This window comes from Pararge aegeria, chromosome 17 (assembly GCF_905163445.1).
Source record: "Pararge aegeria chromosome 17, ilParAegt1.1, whole genome shotgun sequence".
NCBI classification, from domain to species: domain Eukaryota; kingdom Metazoa; phylum Arthropoda; class Insecta; order Lepidoptera; family Nymphalidae; genus Pararge; species Pararge aegeria.
In genome coordinates, this window is record NC_053196.1 from 6,926,415 (window position 1) to 6,951,810 (window position 25,396).

At 35.1% G+C, this 25,396-nt stretch overlaps 1 protein-coding gene across 1 annotated transcript; it reads left to right on the forward strand.

Annotated features, from left to right (window-relative positions):
- Positions 1–5,115: 5,115 nt before the first annotated feature.
- Positions 5,116–25,166, forward strand: LOC120631183. The gene is made up of 4 exons (XM_039900654.1): positions 5,116–5,216; positions 23,000–23,085; positions 24,024–24,141; positions 24,908–25,166. Exons 1-4 carry the CDS (start codon positions 5,156–5,158, stop codon positions 25,120–25,122), a joined length of 480 nt encoding a protein of 159 aa, XP_039756588.1. The 5' UTR covers positions 5,116–5,155; the 3' UTR covers positions 25,123–25,166.
- The last annotated feature ends 230 nt before the right edge of the window (positions 25,167–25,396 follow it).

Below are 25,396 nucleotides of genomic sequence, written 5' to 3' on the forward strand. Positions count from 1 at the left end.
TGTTATCTGTATTCTTTTATGTTCTGGCGCAATTAAGTGGTTATTCTTTATTTGCTCCCGTACGAAGAGTAGTACGAATGAAGAAGAAAACTGAATGAGATGGAAAGCTCTACAAAAACCTACGTTAGCAGTCCAGACAGGTTAATCCAACAATTTTGACTCAAACATTCGTCTTCAAAATGTTTGTTGTCTGACTGTCTAAAAAGCGGTAATATTCTTCGATATAGCTTAGGCTTCAGGTTTTCGTGGGATCGAGCTCGATTTTCGGAGTTATGTGCGTTTTTTTAATTCAAGCAATTTAATAGCGCTTGCTTTGACGTTAAAGAAAAACATTGTGATGAGGCCAGCATGCCTAAAGTTCTCCATAATGTTCTCAAGGGCGTGTAAAGTCTTGGCCGGCGTGCCCTTCAACCTTGCATAGATAACAAAGAAAATAACAATTAAACAGACACAATTTGTACGGATGAACGTCTTGAAACTGTCGAAAAATAGACTAAGTTGAATAAATAATCTTCTCCTTAACTTTGATCTACGTCCAGCAAGTCGATGCCACGATAAACACACAAGATGTCTACGTGACTTTGTTATATTCAAGGTCAACGGAAGGTATACAATTCCTAGTGATGTCATTTGTCCTTAATTTTTTGTATACGTACGCATTTTTTGTATAACTACGACCTATATCAATGGAACGTATACCTACTTTGAATTTTCTCATTACTTTTTACGGTTTGTGTCAGATATATATAACCTTTTCTCATTTAAACCTTTTCATAACCAGACTTATGAAAAGTCAAAGTACACCATAAAGATAAGTGACGTAATGCAACCTACTACCGTCTGACTCGAAAAAGCAACGAGGTTCTATGTTCGCTTATACGTTACGTTTATGATGTCCACTCATTACTGGCCCACTACAGGGCGCGGGTCTCCTCCCACGATGAGAAGAGGTTAAGGCCGTAGTCCACCACGCTGGCCCAGTGCGGATCGCTGGACGGTCAATGATTGCCCGATTTTTAAATTATTTATGACTAGTTGTCCGAGTCCTTTAACCGCGTTAGTAATATTTTACCAATCCCATGGGAATTGTTTGTTTTCCTAGCATAAAAGCCTATGTTGCCCAGGTCTTTTCAATTAACTCTATGTCAAAAATCAAATCGATTGGTTGCTTAGTTAGGGCGCAAGGTAGGGACAAACAAACAAACACTTTCGCATTTATAATATTAGTATGAATTTCTGAGGTTTTCCAATTTTTATTAAGTAACCAACTGATAACGGGCCCCAATAGGATGTTTCTTAAATTCCTCAAATAAAATGAAATCGATTAATCATTCATTCTAGGGTCATCACTTCAAGCTGCTGAGCAAGTTTGGCACCAACTGGTTTTCGAGTTCACATAAACAGATTTAGGGGAAGGTGGTCTAAAATTTTGGACCTACCAATGCATAAGTTTAAAGAATATGTTAAAACACATTTATTACAGCGAGGCTACAATACAATTGATGAATTTCTTAATGACAAGGTTGCTTGGAAGCATCCGGCTCCGCTTTCATCTCTCACAAGATTTTGAATGAATGAAAAATGAATGTCAAAATGTAAATAGTTGATGTTGGAAAATAGCAACTGCTGAGTTTCTTGCCGACTTCTTCTCGGTAGAATCTGTTTTCCGAACTCGAGGTAGAGTCACTACAAATAGACAGACTTGACGTTTTAAAAGTGTTTACATCAGGCCTACTTTCTTTTTCGACGGCCGATTGGCGCAGTGGGCAGCGACCCTGCTTTCTAAGTCCAAGGCCGTGGGTTTGATTCCCACAACTGGAAAATGTTTGTGTGATGAACATGAATGTTTTTCACTGTCTGGGTGTTTATATGTATATAATAAGTATTTATGTATACTATTCATAAAAATATTCATCAGTTATCTTAGTACCCATAACACAAGCTACGCTTTCTTGGGACTAGATGGCGGTGTGTGTATTGTCGTAGTATATTTATTATTATTATTTATTATTTATTACTTGAAATAAATACACTTTTTTGAATTTTGAAATACAATCCCTCCAAGGGAAAACAATTGTAAAGCTACTTGTCATTTAGAATTCCGTAATATAAGTTTAATAAGTTTAAAAGGATCGCCTGTACACCCGGGTGTCTAATCCTCATTATATTCAGGCAAATATTTAGGATAAAAGTAATAATTAGGATTTGATTTTCAAGAAAATAATTATTTATTTATTTATACACCACAAATAGGAAAAAGAAGTACTCAAAAATAATAAACTTAAAAAGTAGGATACAAAAGGCGGCCTTATCGCTTAGTAGCGATCTCTTCCAGGCAACCTTAGGATTAGGAAAACCAAGGGAAACCGATTGGGGGTGTAGTATTATTATATACATTCTTACGAACAATTACACACTAATACTTATCAAGATTACACACACAAAATACTAATAATAATAAATATAAAAAATAATAAACTAATATATACTAAAACATATTTAAATATGAGTAAGAGTTAAACACTTATTATGTATTTTTATTGCATTGTTACTAAGTACGAGTACATGTCATTTTCTGGTCTTTCCTTAATCACTGAAGATCGTGGTCTTCGCGAGATATCAACTTCGAGTTGTTAAACTCCATCGGCTTCTGTTGGAGGCCATTTCGGCGATTTGAAAGAAATGGCACGAATTTGATTTATTTAACTGTCTGCCCATCTCGTTGGGGACCGGCCTCTAGGTCTTTTGCCTTCAGTGTTGCCCGTAACTATAACTATAAAAAATTATAACTATGTTATAACTCCCCCGCCGCATTATGTGCCCGAAATAAGAGAGCAAACGTTAGTAACATATAGAGGTAAGTCGAACTAGCTGCGCCAGGATAGACACATTTGTGCGCTTGTCTGTCCAGGTTATTCTGATCATGCGCCTCCAGTATCACACCTCGAACGCGTCTTTCATGGGCCTTTCTCTTGTCTTGATGGTCCAAGTCACCTCCTTACACGAATATAGGGAAAATAAAGGCACGAACCAAGCGACTCGTGGTGTTGAATGGTATACTACTAAGAACGCAATTTAATAAAAATAATGGCCTATCTATCGTTTGACCACGATAATTTAAAACTTTAGCCGATGTATTATTTAAAACAACTTATCCAACGCAGAAAACTGCTGATAATTATTGAAAATATACAAAATGTTATAATAGTACGTATGTAGGAGTATAGAAGATATTCCCATCTATTTAAATTTTATAAACATTTATAGACTACAAACACATTTTATTTTCGCCTTGAATTAATTCAACTGCCACATTTATGTTGGTAATGATGTTATTTTGTTTTCCAAACAATAACTGAACCAAATTGTGTTGAAAATGTACGACAAATATTCGGGTTAGGCTACATATTCAAAAACTTTTCTACGTTGTGGTATTTATTATCGCCAGTGAAGACAAAAAAGTGTTACCACGAGTTAAGAAGGATTCGGAATGACCTAGTTTTGGAAAAAGCTAATCTAGTATCTTCTTATGATAAATAGTTGGCCATCATCTTGTGGTAATATGAAGTCCCATCATTTACAAAAAAAAAATGTCCAATGATCATAACCATACAAAACATTCGCATTCGCACGTTGCTAGAATATACCGATTTGACGGCCGATTGGCGCAGTTTGCAGCGACCTTGCTTTCTGAGCCTAAGGCCGTGGGTTCGATTCCCATAACTGGAAAATGTTTTTGTGATGAGCATGAATGTTTGCCAGTGTCTGGGTGTTTATATGTTTATTCTAATTATTTATGTATATTATTCATAAAGATATTCATCAGTCATCTTAATACCCATAACACAAGCTACGCTTACTTTGGGGCTAGGTGGCGATGTGTGTATTGTCGTAGTATATTTATATTTATACTTTTTTTAATATCGCGATCGTTAAAATGTGCGGTCAAAAGACCCGATCTTTATTCTTACAAACATTGCTAATCACAAAAAACTTTTAATTACCATTAAAAAATGACTGCAAACATTGTGTGGCTTAACTCAGCGCCTAATATTAGTCGATAGTGCTGGGTAAGTAACGTTGACCCTCGTCAGCAAATGGATGGGTGCCGACTGTGGAAGTTTAAAAGAGCAGTTAGTATTCATTTGTCTCACCTCCTATCACTATCAAAGAAATCACTCTATCACTATCAATCGTTAAAGGAATAATTAAAATCTCATTGTTAGTTCGTACTTATGCGTTAACCACGATTTTTTTTTTTACATTTTTATTCAATCCAGTCCTCATAAATGTGGCAACACTTGTTACTTTCAGTATCGTTAAGCCATGAAGTAAGGGATTTGCTGCTGTCCACTGAGGAGTTCTTTCATCTCTCTACAAACGTATTAATAGGCAGAAAGAATTAATCTGAAACTACATCTTATCCATTACAAAAAGAATTATTAAAATCGGTTAATACAACTGAATTTTGGTATAAAAAGTACCCTCTATTCTACCTAGTAGTATGAAGTGAAATGATGCCAAGTTCCATTTGAAATCATTCAGTTGTTTCTGCGTGATGCGCGGCCAAGATAGAAACACAAACAAAAGAAAAATACAATTTTGATTGCACTATCGTTTATAGAACCCCAAAAAAGTTTATCAAAATATCTTCAATGTACAAAATTTTTCATACTTGTTACAGTTTTGTTATAATTATAATAATAATATAAAAACCAATTGTATACTAATATAAATATTGACAAAAAGGCAATTGCTCTTTTCCATCATCAACATTTTACAATAAGGTTTCTACCTTGCGACAGTGCACTGCATAGCACCGCTCTGGTGCTATGCTTCTATCTAGCTATCTATAATAAACACCATCCTAAATGGTCATTGGCAAGGTACCCACAACCCAAGACGCTGGCGCTTTTTCAGCTTACGAATATTTTAGTGGCCAGCCCTTGAATGACTAGACGAAAATGAAATGAAAATTTGTGCTGAAATAAAAAGCAGGATTATCCGGACTTTTCACATAGCTGATTCACCCCACGTTCCGTGTAAATGCGTCCGTCGTCGGCGACGCTGGGTCGGCGAGAGGGTCGGCGTCTCAGTCTCTATTATACACCGTGAGAGTTCGCTCGCATACTTAAGAATCCTGCCGATAGTTGACATGGCCCGAAGTGGAGTGACTGCGTTGAGCTTTGCCGTTCTTCTGGCTCTATTGGAAATAGGTAATATTTCAACTGCATACTCAAAAATTTTTAGTTTTAAAAACTACTACGTCTAAAGTTTCTTCAAAGAAGTATAGACTCTACGCGTTGTAGTTAGAATGTAGCTATTTTAATGTAACTTAAGAATTCTGCCGATAGTTTAGCTCGGCACGTAGTGAGTGACTGTTAATTAAAAATAAGTTAGTAAAAATTTAGATTTAAGAACAACTATATAAATTTCTATGAAGAAGATGTATACTCTACGCAATGTCATTGAGTTTTAGTTCGAATTTAGTTCGGTGTTGAGAACACTGACTATAGTTTACCATGGCCGAAAATAGACTGTTTTGAGCTATGTATTTTTTTAGGTAATGTTTAAAGAACAAAGTTTTAGTTGTAAGAAATGAACGACTTCGACCAGAGTTTCTTCAAAGACCCTGAGGCTTAGTCATCCGCTCCACTGCTGCATACAGGTCTTGTATGTCATAGGAGAGAAGGTTTTTAAGCATAGACCCACCAAGCTGCTCCAATGCGAGTTGGGGGCCGTGTTAACTTACTTCGAGTTAGTTTGAGTTTATGACTTGAGAATGCCGATATAATTTACCGTGACCCATAATGGAGCGACTGCATTGAGCTTTAGCATTCTTCTGATCTATTGGAAAAAGCTATTATTACAATTGTACAAAAAAGTTGTTTGTAAATGATTGGAAGCTCAGTCACAATGCAAAGCGGAATATAGTTTTCTAGCGATGACAATGACTTTGTTCAATTATAGTTTTTTTTAATATTTGCGGTTGCAAGCGACATTTCTGCTTTACCTTATTTTTTTCCGTACTCCCTGTCTCAACTATTTACAAAATACAAAGCTTGTTTTGTAATATATATAATATAAAGCTTAAAGAGATCCTATGTTTTTGTAAAACTATTCATTTCTCGTAGCTTTTCATAGGTCTTTCCAATACAGTTTTGAATTATCAATTTGAAATAATAACTGCCAATTTTATAAATCTTAATTCAAATACCGACATATACGAGTAACTTCTATTTCCAAGATTTTATATGTTACTATGTATCTTCTTTTCATTCCTTCAGATTTAAATAAACCCCTTCCTTAGTGGACAAATCCGTATTCGTCTATACGCACATAATCATATAACTTTGAAAAGAGCCACTTATTTTACAAATCGTGAACAGAAACTATAATTTTAATAATGTATTTGTATAACAAAAAATAATAATCAGAGTTGTGGAGAGATTGAAGCGAAGATCTTACCTTGCCTTGAGGCAAGTCTGTACTGTCCAGGCTTGGGACAGCATGTATCAAGAAAGTTGATAGCAGTAGATATGCTTGGGCTTTCATACAAATCAGTATAATGGGAATGACAAATGTAGTTGGAATCTGCGATATCACATTCTGTGAGGGAGGATTTAGGAGTTTGGAGGGATAGGGATAGGTAGGAATAATTAAAAAGTGACACATTTTTATTTTGCAATAATACTTATTTTTTGTGACTGCGCATTACTAAAGTAAATTTTTTCTCACCTGGCTTATAATGTTGATAAAGATAACATTTGTATAATAACATTCATATACTTTGAGTATAAAGTAGTAGTGCTTAAAGATAAACAAGTTTTTATAGTGTACGTACGTAACTAATTATCGTTTTGTCTTTTTTAAACATATTATGTTCAACCGAAGCGTTATAAAAATATTAATATAGTTAACGAATGCAGTTATCATCATCACCAAAAATTAGTGTTAACATGTTAAATTTACCAACGCTTCATAAGTGCCTGTTATAAGGTCTACATGAACAAATCTTTTTTTTTTTTTTAATTTTTATTGTTTACATTAAAAGACAGGTAACAAACCTACCAATACCTACAAATGTATCAAACGCACGAAGAGCATTGATATTAAAATCATACATCTGTCTAGAAAAATAATAATGTTACGGTCATACCGTCACTTCCATATTTTTTCGTCGAATTATTTATTAGTAGGGTGAACGTGGGTTAAAGACTTGTAGTAGGGGCTATTGAATTGAAGAGCGCTTTAGAATTCAAGGCACCCTAATAGCCTGTGATGGCGCCACCGATGGAACTGTATGGTTTTAGATCGCGCTAGCGTTATGTTCACTCCAAATGGATATAGGCGCGGTAACTTTCTTTGCTATTTACAATATAATGTTTCGATTTGAGTAATAATAATAGCTTAATTTTTTGAAAAAGAGTACCCATTTTTTTCTAGTATTTAATCCGTGCTCTTTTATAAATATACTAAAAGGTTTCAGATCTGTTTGGTTTGGAGAAAAGGATTGAAGAAATTATAAATTACACCATACAGATTCTCCTGCTTTTCGCGGAGTGTAGCAAATTAAGCTTAATTTTTTCTATGGAATTATTATATGGAACTCCGCAAAGTAACAACTGCTTCTTTCCAATATTTAAAAGGTTTCAGTGACTATAATAATGCCCATCGGTTGGTTTTATAAACCATTGAAAGTGAATGCGATTTAACAATTACTGATAACTAAATTTTCCTTTTTCTGAAATTGTTTTGATTGCTTTAAAAAATAATGCTGGGCAATTACGTGTAAAACTATTTATAATTATAAATCGCACATCCCTGAAGTAACGAACTTTATAAATAAACTAGTTTTTTCACAAGCAAAATATTTTATCACCTTAAAAACAGTTATGTCATGGCTAAAAACTTATTCTTTTAGACATTTTTACAATCAACGGCGTAGTATCTGGTTAATGTTTAAATATTACTCGAAGCACTTATTTATAAGAATGCGTGATCGAAAAAGTAGGGGCTATTCATAAAAGAACCCTTTATTATCCAAGCCACCCTAACTACAGTTTTCGTGTTGGCGCGACAGATGGAGCTGTATGGTTTTAGATCGCGCTAGCGTTATGTTCACTCCAAATGGATATAGGCCTGGTGACTGCGTTTGCTCTTTACAATATAATGTTTCGATTTGAGCTATAATAATAGCTTAATTTTTTGAAAAAGAGTACCCATTTTTCTCTAGTATTTAATCCGTGCTCTTTTATAAATAAACTAAAAGGTTTCACGACCGAAAAAAGTGTAGATTTTAAATTCATCGACTAAGAAAATGTTAACTCAATAGTTACTTGCTTATTTAAAACTTTTTAACTTTGTAACTTTTTGTATATTTAATATTAATATCTTATTAACGTTTTTTTTTATTTTGTTTAGTTTTTAATTATTTCGTTATATAATTTTGTAGATCGGTTACCAAATAAAAATAAATAAAATAAATTATGTGAAAATTTTATACAATAAGATTTAATTAAACTAAGCAAAGTCTGGGTTTAAACAAGATACTCGTACTTTATGTGTGTATCATAAGAAACGTATTCATGGTTTAAATTGAGGTTATGACAAACTTATCTTCCAAATTAGGCTTACAATAGAAGATTGAGTATCGGGATGTAGTATGTAAATGTATGTTTATTTTATGCAATTTGACAAATTGAATAAAAGCTGACGTGCCGAGATGGTTTCCAGCTATTATCTATGGTTTTATAAACCTAAGTTCGATACGAGATTGTACCCGTATATCCTATTTTAGATGCATAGCGTTATATCCACGGGAACGCAACAGCTAACTAAATAAAGTCCAAGATACAGAAATTACCCGGGTTCGATTCCCAGCATGGACAATTCGGGAATTTATATTTTCTGAATTTTCTCTGGTCTGGTGAAAGGCTTCGGCTGTGGCTAGTTACAATTCCACCGATACCGACGATATGCTCAGCGTTCCGAAGTCGCATAGAAACCGATTAGAGGTAAATACGGGTTCATTATAACTGCCAAACTCTCTAACGGGTTAGCCCGCTGCTTTCTTAGATTGAATGATTGCCACCAGGTGAGATTGCAGTCAAAAGTTAACTTATAGCCACAAATTACACTATTACAACCCGGGTTCAAAAAATATAAATCAAAATACACTTTATTGTACACCATTCACAAAGCAATAAAAAACACAATTGAAACAGGGTAAAAGCACAATAGGCGGCCTTATCGTTTAAAAGCAATCTCTACCAGGCCAACCACCAAAGGACATAAAGGTAAGGTTCTGGTGTACACAAATCCACAATCCAGGGGTTGTAGGGAAGAGAAGGGTTGAACCCCGAGGCAAAAATGGTTGTTATATGTTTGATTGGTATGTGTGTGTGTGTGTGTGTGTGTGTGTGTTGAACCGATTTTGCTATTTTTTTTGTTTGAAAGGAAGGGGGGGGGGGGGGTTTAGCTAGCTATGTTTGATAAAAAAATCATAACTCCCTCAAAATGGCTATCAAATTAAAGAGCTTGAATAATGTACGCTTTGAATTTTTTTATCTTTTTATGTTGACACATTTTAATGTTTTATACCTATATCAATTTATTGTATTAATTTGATAGGACAATAATTTAGATTAAAGCGCTGATAGCGCATTGGGCTCGACTTCCCTTTCGGGTGGGCCGAGTCCGAACCCTAGCACGCACCTCTAACTTTTCTAAGTTATGTGCGTTTTAAGTAATTATAATATCACTTGCTTCAACGGTGAAGGAAAACATCGTTAGGAAACCTGCACGCCTGAGCGTTCTACATAATGTTTTCAAAGGTGTGTGGAGTTCACTAGGCCAGCGTGGTGGACAACGGCGTGACCCCTTCTCATTGTGGGGGGAGACCCGTGCTCTGTATTGGGCCGGTTATGGGTTGATATGATGATGATGATGATAATTTAGATTTAATTACTAATAAAAATAACTTTGATAACTCAATTGCAATGCCCCGCCGCACCGCGTAGTCATGTAATCTTTTATATATATATATATATATATATGTATCTGCATAAAAGCAACTGATTAATAAATCAAAATCAAAATCTGATTAGGATGATTGAACTGCGTTGCTTAACGTAACTAAGTTAAGTTAACGAACGCAGTTATCACCATCACTAACATTAGTGTAACATGTTAAATGTATGAACGCTTCGTAAGTGCCTGTGATAAGGTCTACATGAATAAAACATTTTTTTAATTTTGAATTTGATGAAGCCGATACAAAATGAGATTGGAAAAACGGAAAAGTGCAAATTAACGTTAAATATAGGAAGTGCACGCATAACTACTAACTCTATTTCGGTTTTTGGCTGCAGTCCAAAGCCCCACTAACCGAACGACTGCATACAAAACGTACGCAGTTTTAGGATTCCGTATCAAGATAGTATTTATTTATTTATACTCTTTATTTGCACACAAATAAAAATACAGAAGAAGAATAAAAGAAAACACAGACAGAAGAAGTATACAAAGGCGGCCTTATCGCTTTGTAGCGATCTCTTCCAGGCATCCTTAGGATAAGGAAAACAAAAGGATAACATACTGCAGGTTGTGCATATTAAAACAAAATAAAAAATACATGCTAATAACTACATGCTAATACTAAACTAGATTACACAAATAAAATAATACATAATATATTAAATATTAAAAAATATATATATTAATAAACTAATATATACTATAACATATCATAAATACATTAACAACAGTGAATACTATTACAAGTCGTCTTCAATGTAAACTATAGTGGTTTTTGACAGCTTTCTTGAAAATACAAAGTGACTTAGACTGCCTTATGTCGATTGGGAGCGCATTCCACAGCGCTATGGCTTGCACTGTAAACGAGTGCAAATAGAACTTAGTTCTATGAAAAGGCCTGGTATGATGAGTAGTAGTAAAGCTTTCTGTGACAGAGCTCGGAAGCAATCCGGGGAAGCAATACCGCCTCTTATTTTCGCCGCTAATGCTCATTAGCTGCAGAAATTATTGTTGTATCCCGGTCTTAAGGGCGTGCGTTTGCGTTGTTGTTTGTGCGTTTTATATACGAGTATATATGGAGGAGGAAAATTCCCATGGATACCAGTAACTGGCATGCCCGACTTCACCTATAATAATGAAGTGACCTGCGGACTAAAAACCTCCTCCATCCTCCACCGTACTTTCCGGTATTACACCAAGTATTCCATCAGGAAGGCAGCTGTTTAATTCAGGTTTTAAGGGCTTAACCTCTACGCCTCAAGTTGATGTGTGCATAGAGCGGCACTTTGCAGGATGTGTTCCTGGGTTTCCCTGCAATTGTTGCTGTTTATTAGTTTAAACCCACGACGCATATATGTTATAAGTTTGACGTGTCTGTGTGTGTCAGCGGATGTATGTGTGTGTGCGGATGTGTGTGTAATTTTTCTTAGCTATGTTTGATGAAAATCAGTCTAAGATATCAAATAAAAGAGCTTGATTAGTAGAACTAAGTGCCCGAGATTGCACTATTTTTTAAATATTTATACATTACTAGCGGACCCCAGCGCCATCTATCGGGCTGATTTGTGAATCTAAAACATCCAGGGTGCCGCCCAAACGCATACCAAAAAATTCATTCAAATCAGTCCAGCCGTTTAGGAGGAGTTCAGTGACATACACACGCACACAAGAAATATATATATATGACGTTAAGAATATGTACAGAAATGGACAGTTACCGTATTACAAGTATATATACTACGTAGTTAATATACAGATAGGAATCACACCACCATGCCAATTGTTTTCATTTGAAACACGTTAATTAGTTACACACCATACCAGTAAATACGTCCAGTGAGTCCTTGAAATGTAACGTTTCTCAATTAGTTTCTATTTTGGACAGCTCTCTGTCAATTTGTTTTCTATTATTAAGTTATGAAAATATAACGGTATATTATATTTTCGGCCGTTATATTTATATATGCACACAAAGGTTTATAATTTCTGTATCTTCTATAGTGGTAGCCTTCGTTCGTGGTAGTTACCACCCTACCAAGACGAACCTCCAAGTGAGTAATTTCTCCTCCATTTGTGTAAAATGTTACATTTGTGTCGTAAGTTTGTTAAAGTATAAAATAAATGGGTGACAAATGAGCTGGCTCAGTATAGCTGACTACTAAAAAGCGCAGCACTGGTTTTCAGCCAGCCCCATTATCTTCGTCGTCACTGAATCCTCGCGACTAAACAATAACAAAATAATCATAAAAAAGGACAATAACATAAAATATAATATACAAACAAACGAATGATATTTTTTACATTAACATAAACTTATGAAGGCTATCATGAAATGAAAATAAAAAAAATTAAAGTAAAAATGAAAGGTAAACAATAAACAAAATCAAAATTATGAAACTAATAAACATGAAAAACTAAAATCTGAAATCAAATGTAAAATCTAATGTGAGTGTCTTTTAAAATTATGTACTCAAAGGTGTGAAAAGTAATCATTTGTATTTTTTTATTTTCTATAACTGCGATGTTTCCAGCAGGTTAGCCCGCTACCATCTTAGACTTCATAACTTACCATAAGGTGTGATCGCGGTCACGAGTTTACCTAATTGCAGTGGATTAAAAAAACTTAGTGATTGTAATTCAATATAAAATACAAATGTTAAAATGTAGGTAAATGAAAAGAGCGACTGCTGAGTTTCTTGCCGGCTTCTTCGGTTAAATCTGCCTTCTGAACCGGTGGTATACTCACAACAAATAGACAGACTGACATTTCAATATGCATATAGAGTAAGCCTACTTGAAATAAATAAATTTTGAATTTTTATATTATTGTACTGTTCTGTTTCGTTCTTGAGCTTCAAGACTCGTTCCTCTTTTTTTTCACTACAAGTTAGCCCTTGACTGCAATGTCACCTGGTGGTAACCGATGACGCTGTCTAAGATGGTAGCGGGCTAACCTGTTAAGGAATATGTTAGTTGTTAAACCTAAAACCCTAGTTGGCTTTACACTAACTCAATTACAAGCGCTAAATCATATGAAGGTACATCTTGGTAGGATGGATGGCATGGTTCCCAACTTGCCTTTGCCGTGCATCGAACCATAGATCTCCAACTCACAAAACACAGTGCTCACGACTTTGCCAGATAGGTTTCCAAAACACAAACATGTTGTCTTCCTACCAACCAGTGGCGTGCATATAGCTTTTCACCAGGGTATGCAAAATGCAGGAAGATGGCATAAAATGGAAAAAAACCTAATACTATACAAGTTATATCAAAAAATTTGGGTAGGCAATGCTTTTCCGCATGTATGAAGAGCACGCCACTGCTGACCACTCATCAAACTTGAATTTAATGATAAATTACGTTATGATTTAATAATGAGTACCTTGTAACACAAGTAACTCTTATATTGAAAAACTAATTTACTCTACCTACCTCACAGAGTTACGCATAGCGTCATACGTTTTATGAGTTGGGTGATTAAATAAAAATTAACAAGGCCCAATTTAGATTTCTTCAATGAGGTGACTATGTGTCAAGAGTCAACAAATAGAACAAAGAAGCTCAATTGTTACTAAGAGGACATTAGCTCTAAGCAATGCTTATTGTCCAATTAGAAAATTGGTGCGAACATACGAGAAGGTAGAGGTCGCGTCATGTAAAAAAAATGGTTGTCTGTAAAGTAGGCTTACTGACGATAGTTGAACGTGACAATGTCGTAAGAAAATACTGATGGAATGGTTGCATTTTTCAAAAGAAAATTTTAATTTTATTTGTTTGATAGATATTATCGTTGCCATAAACAATTGACACCACATTCACTTTTCACTGCATTTCATCCTTGCCAGAAACATGTAAATGTATTATTGTATAGAAGCTGTCCACGCGGACGCATCGCTCACTCAAGTGACTTAAGACAAATGTCGAACGCGGAGGCCGACTGTGCCTCTTTGTCGCTCGTTCCGCGCTTTCGCTTGCACTTCAAGCCTTGGGTGGAACGCCTCAGAGCGAGGTAACGCCGCATACGTCATGTTTTTTCGTGCGTGCAGCCGGCTCCATCGAATTATAAGACGTTGTCACGTCAAAATCCACTGAGGATCAGACTGCGTAGTGGCAAATGCGATTACTTTAGTTAATGAAACCATACTTAATATAATACGAAAATGTGTTTGTTATCTATGACCAGCTCAACCACTGCATAAAGCTCGATTAAAATTGGCATATAATTTATTATGGCTTATGCATAAAAAAAAATTATCAAGGATTAGCAGTAGGTTAGCGTTTCAGGGGGATTTAAAATTCAATAGCTTTTGTTGTCAATTCAAGGCTTTATTCCTAAACAGATCTTGGGCGAAGCAGACAAGGGAATACGTAGAAAGTATTACCAGAAAAACAAATAGTTATAGCGGGATTTAAAAAAAAAAACGAAAACAAACGCGACGTTCATCAGTCAGTTTTATATAAAAACTAGCTGTTGCCCGCGACTTCGTCTGCGTTTGATTTTGTTTTTAAAGCATTCAGTATCGCTTAGCCTTAAATTAGTATAGTAGTATTATATATATATAACATGTGACTGTCAATTAATTATAGAAAAATAATTTGCAATAAAATAAAATTGCGACTATAATTAAAAATCTAAACTATCCTATCTCTTAAGTTGGAACAGACTGCTCACGGTGTGCCATTATAATTTAAAATCGGTTAAGTAGTTTAGGAGTCCATCGCGGACAAACATCGTAACAAGAGATTTATATATATTAGATAACGGATTAACTCACATTAACATCCATACTAACTAAACTAAATTAGTTGCACAAACTGTCGTAGTTTAAACTCTAAAATAAATATAAACATTAAACTTCCGTTGAAATATATTTAATTATTCCTGTTCACAAGAATAATAGGAAAAGCACATTGGTAATTCGTATGTAATTTTAATAAATCAATATAAAGGGTGACTCTTTTTACGTGACACGACCTATACGTCGTTCGTTCGTTTTTAACAACAATTGAGTAACGTCGTCCATGCCTATTGCAAAATTAGTGACCTATTTCTGGTATATTTTCGGCTTAAACATGAAATCGTTTCGATTGAGACACTTTTTTCGAATAAATAGTTAGATAAAAATGGATACCAAAATATTAGAACTATTGTTAAGATTTCTTTTATCGAGGACGACTTCTGGAGCTTATTGGATACGAAGAAAAAAGCAAAAACAACTTTCCTCTTTGTAATATTAGTATGGAAGTAAAAATTAATACTAAAAGCGACATTATATAAAAAACGCAAATAAATTACGCAGAAAAATAAAACTTGTATTACGGGACATTAGAGCAATGATGTTAATGTGCTAAATTTGGGGAGCCGCCAAATAGTGAAGAAAAAAACGTACAAAAGCAGTCTGTTGCCTCATAAGTTAAGCTTAATGTTGCCTTGGGATGAAATGTGGTTGTTATTTAAAGTGTATGCTATTATAATACGAATATAGAGGGGAGAGGTGATATAACAATAATTATAATACAACCAATAATTAATTAATGCTTTAGAACTAAATTTTATTAAACATCCCTATCGCTACTAATATTATAAATGTCAATGTAAGTTTGTTTGTTATGCTTTCACGCAAAAACTACTAAACCGATCCTCATGAAACTTTGTACACATTTTCTTGGACGAGTTAGAAGTAATATAGGATACTTTTTATCCCGACATTAAGCTCGGTTCCTTAAGGATGGAGGATGAAAGTTTTTGACGATTTGAAACCTCCATATATATAATCTATATAACCTCCAATAACTCGGACAAATTATAACCGATTTAAATAATTATTTTTGTACTATAGAGGTTATAACATGTGTTTAATTTTGCCCAAACTTAGTGTAGATCTGAATGTGGTTGGAGATAGAGGACATAATTCCTCAACGGACGGCAGCAAACCCCTCAATTACACACTGAATACTTTAATTTTTTTTAGAACTACAACTAAATTGAACGCCACATCAAAAAACAAAATCAAACGCAGAAGAAGTCGCGGGCAACAGCTAGTCTATTATATATTTTAAGGCTGTAACATAAGCTTTACTTTATTTTAATTATTGATCATTGTAGTTTTTTTTTTTACATTAATGTTTATAAAACAAAAAATTATGACGTTCATAAGTGCTGTAACTATAGCCTAAATTGAATGAAGATTTGATTGATTGATTGATTGATGATGTTGATGGTGGTCCCTAGTTGCTAATTACAAGACAGTATCATCATCATCTTCATCATCATCATAATCATCAGCCCATTACCGGCCCACTACAGGGCACGGTAGGGTGATTACGTATCTCGCGACAAGCGTATATCTTGTAATCACTGCTGTCAAACGTCACTTTTCCATACAATAAATAAACTAAAGTGACGTTTGACAGCAGTGATTGCAAGATTTACGCCTGTCGCTAGCCTGTTGCGAGATACGTAATCACCCTGCGGGTCTCCTCTTAGAACGAGAACGGTTTAGGCCGTAGTCTAGCACGCTGGCCAAGTCGGTAGACTTCACACACCGTTACAACATTCTTTAGAATTCTCATTCATGCAGGTTTCCTAACCATGTTTTCCGTCAGCGTTAAAGCAAGTGATATTTAAATTGCTCTAATTAAAAACGCACATATCTCCGAAAAGTCAGTCCGTGCTGGGGATCGAACCCGGTCTTCACAAAAGGAAAGCATACCGCTTTATAGACAAGACATTAATTATTTCTTCCCCGACGGCCTCAGTACAAAATTTGCTCGCTTAATTCTGATTTTTGTTTTTTTTTGTTTGAAAGATGAATTAGACGGTAGTGTCCTTAGCCATGTTTGAAGAAAATTGGTACCTACAAGATGGCTGCTGCCACAAAATGGCGTAGATATTACATGTTTTTCCACTGGGTATACAATTTGTTGAAGAAAGAGCTGGACAAGTAGAATAATGTTTATATTGAACGAAGGGTGTGGCGTTTGTTTATTTCAAATTGTTTGTTTTATATGTGGTATACAATATAGTCTATTTTTGATTTGATTTGATTTGGAATTCTTTGTAAAACAGGATAGGAGTTCTGTTTTTACTTACAGGGAATGTAGATGACCCTATAAACAGATACAGATTTGATCCTTAACGCAAAAAAAAGTAGTTTGAAACTATTCCATCGGTAATAGCTACAAGTATGTAGCCATGTTTACAAACTTGTCCAAGGTGAGGCGGTTGATCATGAACTAAATATATAAAAGGTCCGCTGATGTCATCGGTGACAGAGCACACCTAACCTCTGCTGTTGGTATGTGTGGCAATAGAAGTTATAAGTAATAGGTGTCACGTAAAAAGTCCGCTCAAGGTCGATCTACGCAGTGACCAATTAGAAAATTAGTGCCTTAGCTGCAATAAAACTGCACAAAAGCTGGGAAATTGCAGTTTTTGCGTGGTTGTTCACTACTGACTACTATCGTTTCTAAAAACTGCTTTACATGCTGGTACTGGTTGGCGAAAATTCTTATTGTTCATGCCTCCAGAAGTTTACGTGTGTTCGCTGTCAGTTAGTCAGGGTTAGAGAAAAGATGATTGATTATCTAACTGATAAATAACAATAAAAAGAAATATACATATATCTTTCAAAACATTTATTGTGTATGACTAATTATAAAACCTTTTCGAATAACACCGAGCCTTTTACTGATTTCTTAAAAAGCTATGCTCGTAAAAATAATTTAGATATTTTCTCTAATGTTTACATAAATATACTATTAAAACAATATTTCTTTCGAGTTGTGTTGTCGGTACCCATGTGATAAATGTTTTTAGTTGTATGTAAAAAAATCTCTATTAGGACTATATCAAATTTAAATAGGCCCAATAGGTATTGGCTTTACCTAGGTTCACAACAAATTTTCAATTATCTATTCTCTCATAATTTTTACTATTATATACTAATCTTTTATAATTGTAACCTTAAGATGTTTATTCGTATTTACAAAAACAGAATCTCCTTGCAGCAACATCAGCGCTCTTTTTGAGTGAAATGACTTACATATTTAAAAGATATAGGACATTCATGAAGGCATATGTAGGGCAAAAGCCTCGCCCTCTGGCAGCGCAATTAGGAATATTTAGCTTAAACTCACCAGAATGCCGGTAGGCGGGCAGTTTCTTTGTACCTATGTATTTTATTTCAAACGTTCGACAATAAAAATCTGTTTAAGGTTAAAACAGACGGACTGGATAGTATTTAAATACATAATAGTTCTTTTAGATATGTAGGTCTGCAAAATAACAAGTATGACATCGTATTTGCAGGTATTTTATACTAGTGTATTTTTTCCTTATTATTATTTATAGTACATAGAATTAAGAGCATACAGAAACCTTTCAACATTATTGCATGCAGTGCATTGTGTCCAAACACAGTGAGAACGCACTACGCTACAGGTTTCCTCAAGTTCTTGACAATCTATTTCTAAAACATATTTTTCCATTAAGATAACCACAAAGTCACTGTTTTTTTAAAACTATAATTTGCCTAAAAGGCCCTTGACTATAATCTCACCGTGGTCGTAAGTAATGATACAGTCTAAGATGGTAGCCGGCTTATCTTTTAAAATAGACCCACAAAATTAAGAAAAAAATACAGAAAATTTAGGCCATTATTTCATGCGGGTGCATTGCGTCCAAAAAAAATTGAAAACACCCTACGCGCGTCTCACTTCCCACCCGCGGAATGTTGTTAGCTCGCAAACGTATCCAAATTCCCATTTCATAATAAAGGTTTAGAACATTACAGGTAAAATAATTACTGTCGACTGCTAAATGGTATGGAGTGACTTACCATCTGTTCGAGAAACACTACTAAAGTGGAGTGGTTTTGATGCTTCAACATTAGTCGTGTGCACGGTTTCTGTATGTTCTTAATTCTGTGTTATAGTACCTGTGGACTTAGGCCTTAACCCCTTCTCATTATGGGAGGGAGACCCATGCCCTGTAGTAGACCAGTAGTAGGCTGATGATGATGATACCTACATATAAAAACAATTTTATGTATGCGATAGCAATGCAATTTCGGGTGATTTACTGTCATCTTATGTAAAGTTCCATTGTTTCTCCGAAACTCGAGATTAAATCTATTTCTATGAAATTTATATGGGACCAATTCGGAATCTACCCCTTTACAACGAAAAAAATTATGTATCTAAATCCATCTATAAATTACGCACGAACATACATCCGAATTGATAACCGCCTCCTATTTGGAGTCGGTTAAAAAGTAACTCATTGATATAAAAGCATTCAGCGCGCCAGAAAGTTCCAGTTACTGTTTAACTTTTACTGCATTAAAATTGGTTTTCCGTTCGCTTACTGAGAGCAATAAAAATTTATTCTATTCCATTAGGTATATTCTATGAAAATCGTTAGGTTAGGTTATACTTGTTTTGAAGACCCAATTCCAAACGGCGATTTATGACACAGAGATTGCGAACTCCCTTTCCCTTTCCTGAACTCATATTTCTACTGAAGCACTTTGTTTGTGTCCCACATATAAATTATGGGATGTGGAAAGGAAAGAGTCTTAAAATAGATGGGCGTTGGCGAGGTCACACAACGCGAAATAATGAATTTCTATATATTTCTATAGAATAATAGCGTTTCATAGAGCACGCGTCGTCCTGTCCTGAAAAGCAGCGCTAAATATGATATTTTAATCAAATTTGGTGATGACGCTACTGTCGGTATTTCTACCGACAGTAGCGTCATCTACCTACCTAATTGTATTTACAAACCACCCTGAAAACCATGGAAATAAACGCAAGAAATTTCATCCAAATCCATAAAGCCTTTTACCACCTTTTACAGCAAAGACATACAGCGAAGTGATTCCGGTACGATGCCGAGTAGAAACCGATAATGTGTGGTTTATTCACTTAATTGAGAATATACAGAAATCGTCTACACGATTAATATTAAAGCATCAAATTTCTCTCCACTTTAGTAGTATATCTCGGACAGGCGGTTAGTCACTCATACCATTTAGCAGTTGACAGTTATTATTTCACCTCTAATGTTCTTAACGTTTAACAAAAAATTGAAAAAAAAATTTTGAGCTAACAACATTTCGCGGGATAGAAGTGAGAAGCGCGTAGGGTGTTTTCACTTTTTTTGGACACAATGCACTGCATGAAATAATGGCCGGAATGAGGGCTTCTTTCTTCTGTATTTTTCTTAATTTTGTGGGTCTATTATAATAGATAAGCTGGCTACTATCTTAGACTGCAACATTAGTAAAAAAAAAGTTTTAGAAATAAATAAATAAATAAATATACTACGACAATACACACATCGCCATCTAGCCCCAAAGTAAGCGTAGCTTGTGTTATGGGTACTAAGATAGCTGATGAATATTTTTTTATGAATATAATACACATAAATACTTATAATATACAGATAAACACCCAGACACTGAAAACAATTCATGTTCATCACACAAACATTTTCCAGTTGTGGGAATCGAACCCACGACTTTGGACTCAGAAAGCAGGGTTGCTGCCCACTGCGCCACTCGGCCGTCAAATAGATCGTCAAGAACTTGAGGAAACCTGTAGCTCTCCGTTATGTTCTCAAAGGCGCGTGGACCAAACTGCATTTGTCTAGCGTGGTAGACTACGGTAGTGGGCCGTTATTGGGTTGATATGGTGATGATGATGACGACACTTAAAATCTTAAGTCTTAAGTAGTAACACAAATACGAAAAATTCGGTCTCTGTGCAAACATATTCTTGCAACGACATTATTTGTAGGGAGCCAGTAACTGACAGACATATGTTATACTAGCTGACCCGTGCAACTTCGTCTGTAGCAAATCGTTTTAATATATTAAAAAAAAACCTAGAAACTTAATTGCAGCGCTACCTACAAAGTCTAGTTTTATTTCCAAACTATATATATTCACGACCCTTCGTTGCCGCGAAACTTCTATGCGATAGGTTCAATTTGAATAATTTTAAAATTAATTTGCAGGTATATAATCAAGCTTAATATTTACATTATTTTATTTCTTCCGCATTTATAATATTAGTAGGATGGTACGCATGCATTCGATCGCTGTCCTATATGCCGTGCAACTTGCTGTTATCTGTGAAGAGTTATGTCCTTTATCTCCGACAATATTAATCAGATCTCCATTAAAATTAAACAGTACATGCTTGGTACCGTCTAATTTTAATGAATGAATAAATTTCACTTTCAAATAAAAAAAGAGTTATTAAAATCGGTTCATATTTAACGAGCTATGAAGTAAAATTGATAAAAATTTTCATCCCATTTCCCGGAGTAAACTTATTATTTATCGGGATAAATAGTATCCTATATGTTGACCCGGAATACCAGCTACCACTATGCCAAATTTTATTTAAATCTCTTCAGTAGTTTTTACGTGATGCCCGGACAGACAGACAGACAGACAGACAGACAGAGAAAAATTAAATAAAAATCAGTTTTGGACTCAGTATCGATTAAGAAGCAGCCCCCGGTTAAAATATTCAAAATATATTAAATGTACAGAAATCTTCCAGTTACAGTTTTATTATAAGTATAGATTAATGTTTCAGTCTTAAAATATTTTTGTAGTTTATTTGCATGCTCAAATAACACGCCGTTCTATAAATAAAACATATTTCGTACAGCATCTGTTCTAGATTCCGCAACGGAATTCAAAACAAAACAAACTCTTTCTAATACTGAACACGCGGAGAATGAAAAATACGTACGAGAAAATAATAGTTTTGATATTCTTGCTAATATACATATTTTTAAGCTATAAGAAACAGTTTGATAAATTATGGCAAACTATGTTATAAAACGTATTAAGAAAACGACTGTCTAGCGTGACCTGTTTGACATGTTCAAGTACCGAATACGGAAAGAACGTAGGAAATTGACTAATAAATCTCACATAACAAAAAATTGTACAGTTGAGAAAAGCCTGGCAGATTAGAAACAGGATAGGATGGTTTCTAATATGGCATTTTTTAAATAGATTTTCGTGCATAAAAAAACCATTCTTAATTCACCTGCAGTGCAAGCGTGGCTTGCAGTCGCCACGCTTACTGCAGGACGCTGTATATCATAGGCTGTTGTGCTTTGGAATACAAATTATTCCAAAGCAGAACAGCCTTAAAAGTGCCTGCTGACATCCGTAAAAGTTAAATCATCATCCCTTCCCATATTTAAGTGTCGTCTTAAAGACTACTATCTGTCTTTGAGTGAAGTAATTTGAACAAATATCGTAATTAATGTGTATTATTTGTATTTTTCTTCTTTCATTATATAATTATATATATAAAGTATTTATATATATTTTTTTTATATCTTTGTTTATGTAAGTCTTTTCCTTCTTCGAGAGGTTGCCTGTAAGAGATTGCTTGCAGCAATAAGGCCGCCTTGCATGCCTACAATTCTTGTTCTTTTGCTTTTTCTTTATTTTATGTATATTTTGATGTTTGTGTGCAATAAAGTATTTCTTCTTCTTCTTCTAACGAGCATTTGCTAAGTGCATCTGGATTGTCAACCTTATTGTTAAGGAGTAAGAAGACTAAAGTTCCCATACTGGAGTGGTTTATACAATATACATGATGACTAATTTTGAAAAACTGCCCTATGCACTGCCCTGTTCAAAAGTTTCCACTATATCAAAAAAATGTCGTACTTTTGCTGAAATTAAAGGCTTCGTTACATAAAAAGAATCGCCTCCCTTTTCTATACTTGTTTAAAGTTGGTTTAGCAGATGTACATGACATGAAAAACGTGTAAATGCTACTGAGATGATGGCGATAATCATATTCGTAAACTTAAAACTAATGCTACGTGAGTTTCAAACGTGCCTGGTCTAAGAAGAACAACAACAACCACAACAAACTAAGTCTGGTGTAATAATAATGCTCGTATTGATTTCAGGATCCTGTATGAGATGCTACCAATGCAACTCGCAGTCGGATCCTAAATGCAAGGACCCCTTCACGCCTAACGAAAGTCTTTTAATGGTAAGTCAATTTTAATCTTCTTTAGGTATTTCCTAACTTCCACGTTCCAATTAGCAGGTTCGACTAAAAATCACGAGATCCGTAAAATTGATATGGCCAAGAACTCTATGGTAATGGGCTATTACTTTTTATGTCCTGGAATTTTCAGTACCAGCCTTGGCCTTGGGAAAGTGGTGGCAATGCTCCTATAGCTATTTTGAAAGTTCTAAAAGCTCTAATAAGTTTAAATTATAACCTAAACATTATTTTAATCTTTCTGGTACCAAAATAACATTAGGTACTTACCTCCCCCATTTCACACCTTATGCATTGTTTGCAATGCAACCGGGAATACGTTGTCTAAGGCCTGTGTTAACATAAAACTAAGTTGAGGTCCCCACGCATCTAAATATCAATACTTTAGAACCTGTTCTAAGCTTGCTGTCCTGTTCTAAGCAATAATACGGACCTTAACAATTATCGGCAGGGTGATAACGTCTCCTATATCTAGGCTTCCGACAGGCGTAATTTTGTGTCTAACGTCACATTTGCATACAAAATAAATCAAAAGTGACGTTAGACAGCAAAGATTGCAAGATTTGAAACAGACGCAAGCCATGAGGTAATCATCCTACAGGTCTGATGGAGAGTGTACGGGAAATATAGTAGACCGTAACAATAGGAAGATCTTTCTCCGAGCGGGTGTTTATGCTTCGGGACCAAGGTACAACCATTCGTCCTTGGAAGTTGTATATATGGCCTTTATTTGTTAGAACTTCGCTAGCGCACTGCAGGATCTTGTTGCACCATCTAGTTTTTGGTAATGTGGAGACGGCCACAGAGAATAATGATATACTCTAGGTTTGAGCATGCTTATCTAAAATGCCTATTCACTGTTGTCTTGAAGGGGTTGATAATGATAATGATGACGATTCATGCCTTTTCATTTTTGATTTCAGGATTGCAAGAGTCAGGATTCTGTGAACTTCAATCGCGGTTTTTTGAGCCAGATCCTGCCAGCTGAGCTTCTGGATTCCGTACCCGGCGCACCAAGACAATGCCACAAAATAATTATGCGTTAGTATTTTTAACATTATTTTCGCCCAATTGTATTTAACGTTGTTTTGTTATACTTTTCTTTATTTTGTACTTTTTGTGGTGTGCAAGAAGTGGCGTGCACTTGGTTTCTTACCAGGGTATGCATACGGCAGGAAAATGGCATAAAACGACAAATACCCTCCCGCTATACGATATATATATTAATTTTAGGGTATGCAGTGTTTTTGTGCATGTATGAAGTGCACGCCGCTGTGTGCAAGCATACGTATTCATTCATTAATGCATAACTTAATTTAAGCAATATAAATATCATTTGTCATAATGATTTTCAATTACTAATCCAACACGCTTTAGACTTTTGTAATTTCGCATTATTCTCTGAGACTTATCTGTGAAACCGGAAAACCTAATCGTTTTTGAGTAAACCACTGCCATAGTTTTCAATTAAAGAAATCAGATATACATAACATGAAAAATTAAAATCATGTGACTCCTGTCATTTTATTAGGTACGCTTCGCGTAGCGTAGGTACTATGGCGTGGCGGTCTTTTATCTTACACGTTGTATAACATAGGAGACATGTGCCCAGCTTTTTCTTTATATCTTTTACAAGTTCGCCCTTGACTACAACTCACTCTCAAACCTCACCTGCTGGTAGGCAAGAGATGATGAAGTCGTAAGTCTAAAACCATGCCCCTAATTGGTTTCTACACGACATCGTACAGTACGTCACATACAAACTGTGAAAAAAGCAGACAATGATGAATGACATGACTTGTTTCAGAATCCGGAACAACGATTCGTACTTGCTTGGACGTGAACCCCAGCAGCCAGCCGGCCACTTGTGAGGCTCTGAAGAAAGCTCAGGACATCAGCAAACAAAGCAAGTACTGCAGCGTGTGCGACAAGGACAAATGCAATGGGGCTGGATCTGTATCTGTTTCCCTCCCACTGGCGTTCGCAGCCGCCATTGCTTCCTACATGTATAGCAAGCAATAATGAAATGTATTAATTAAATAGCTATAAGTACCTATATTGTTTACTAACTGTCTATATGTTTAGCTTAACGTCATGTTACTTATAGCAATGTAAGCTCAGGTAAAGCATATATAGTAAGTGCCAAATAAAAAGGGAGTGAAGTATAAAATGAAGTACGGGCGGGAAAGAGCGTACAGTATAATTTTTATAGCCAATTTGTACTAACTTAATAATTGATTAATTCTTTGCGTGAATATGTTTTTATTGATTTAAAATTAATAAAATATACCTTAAT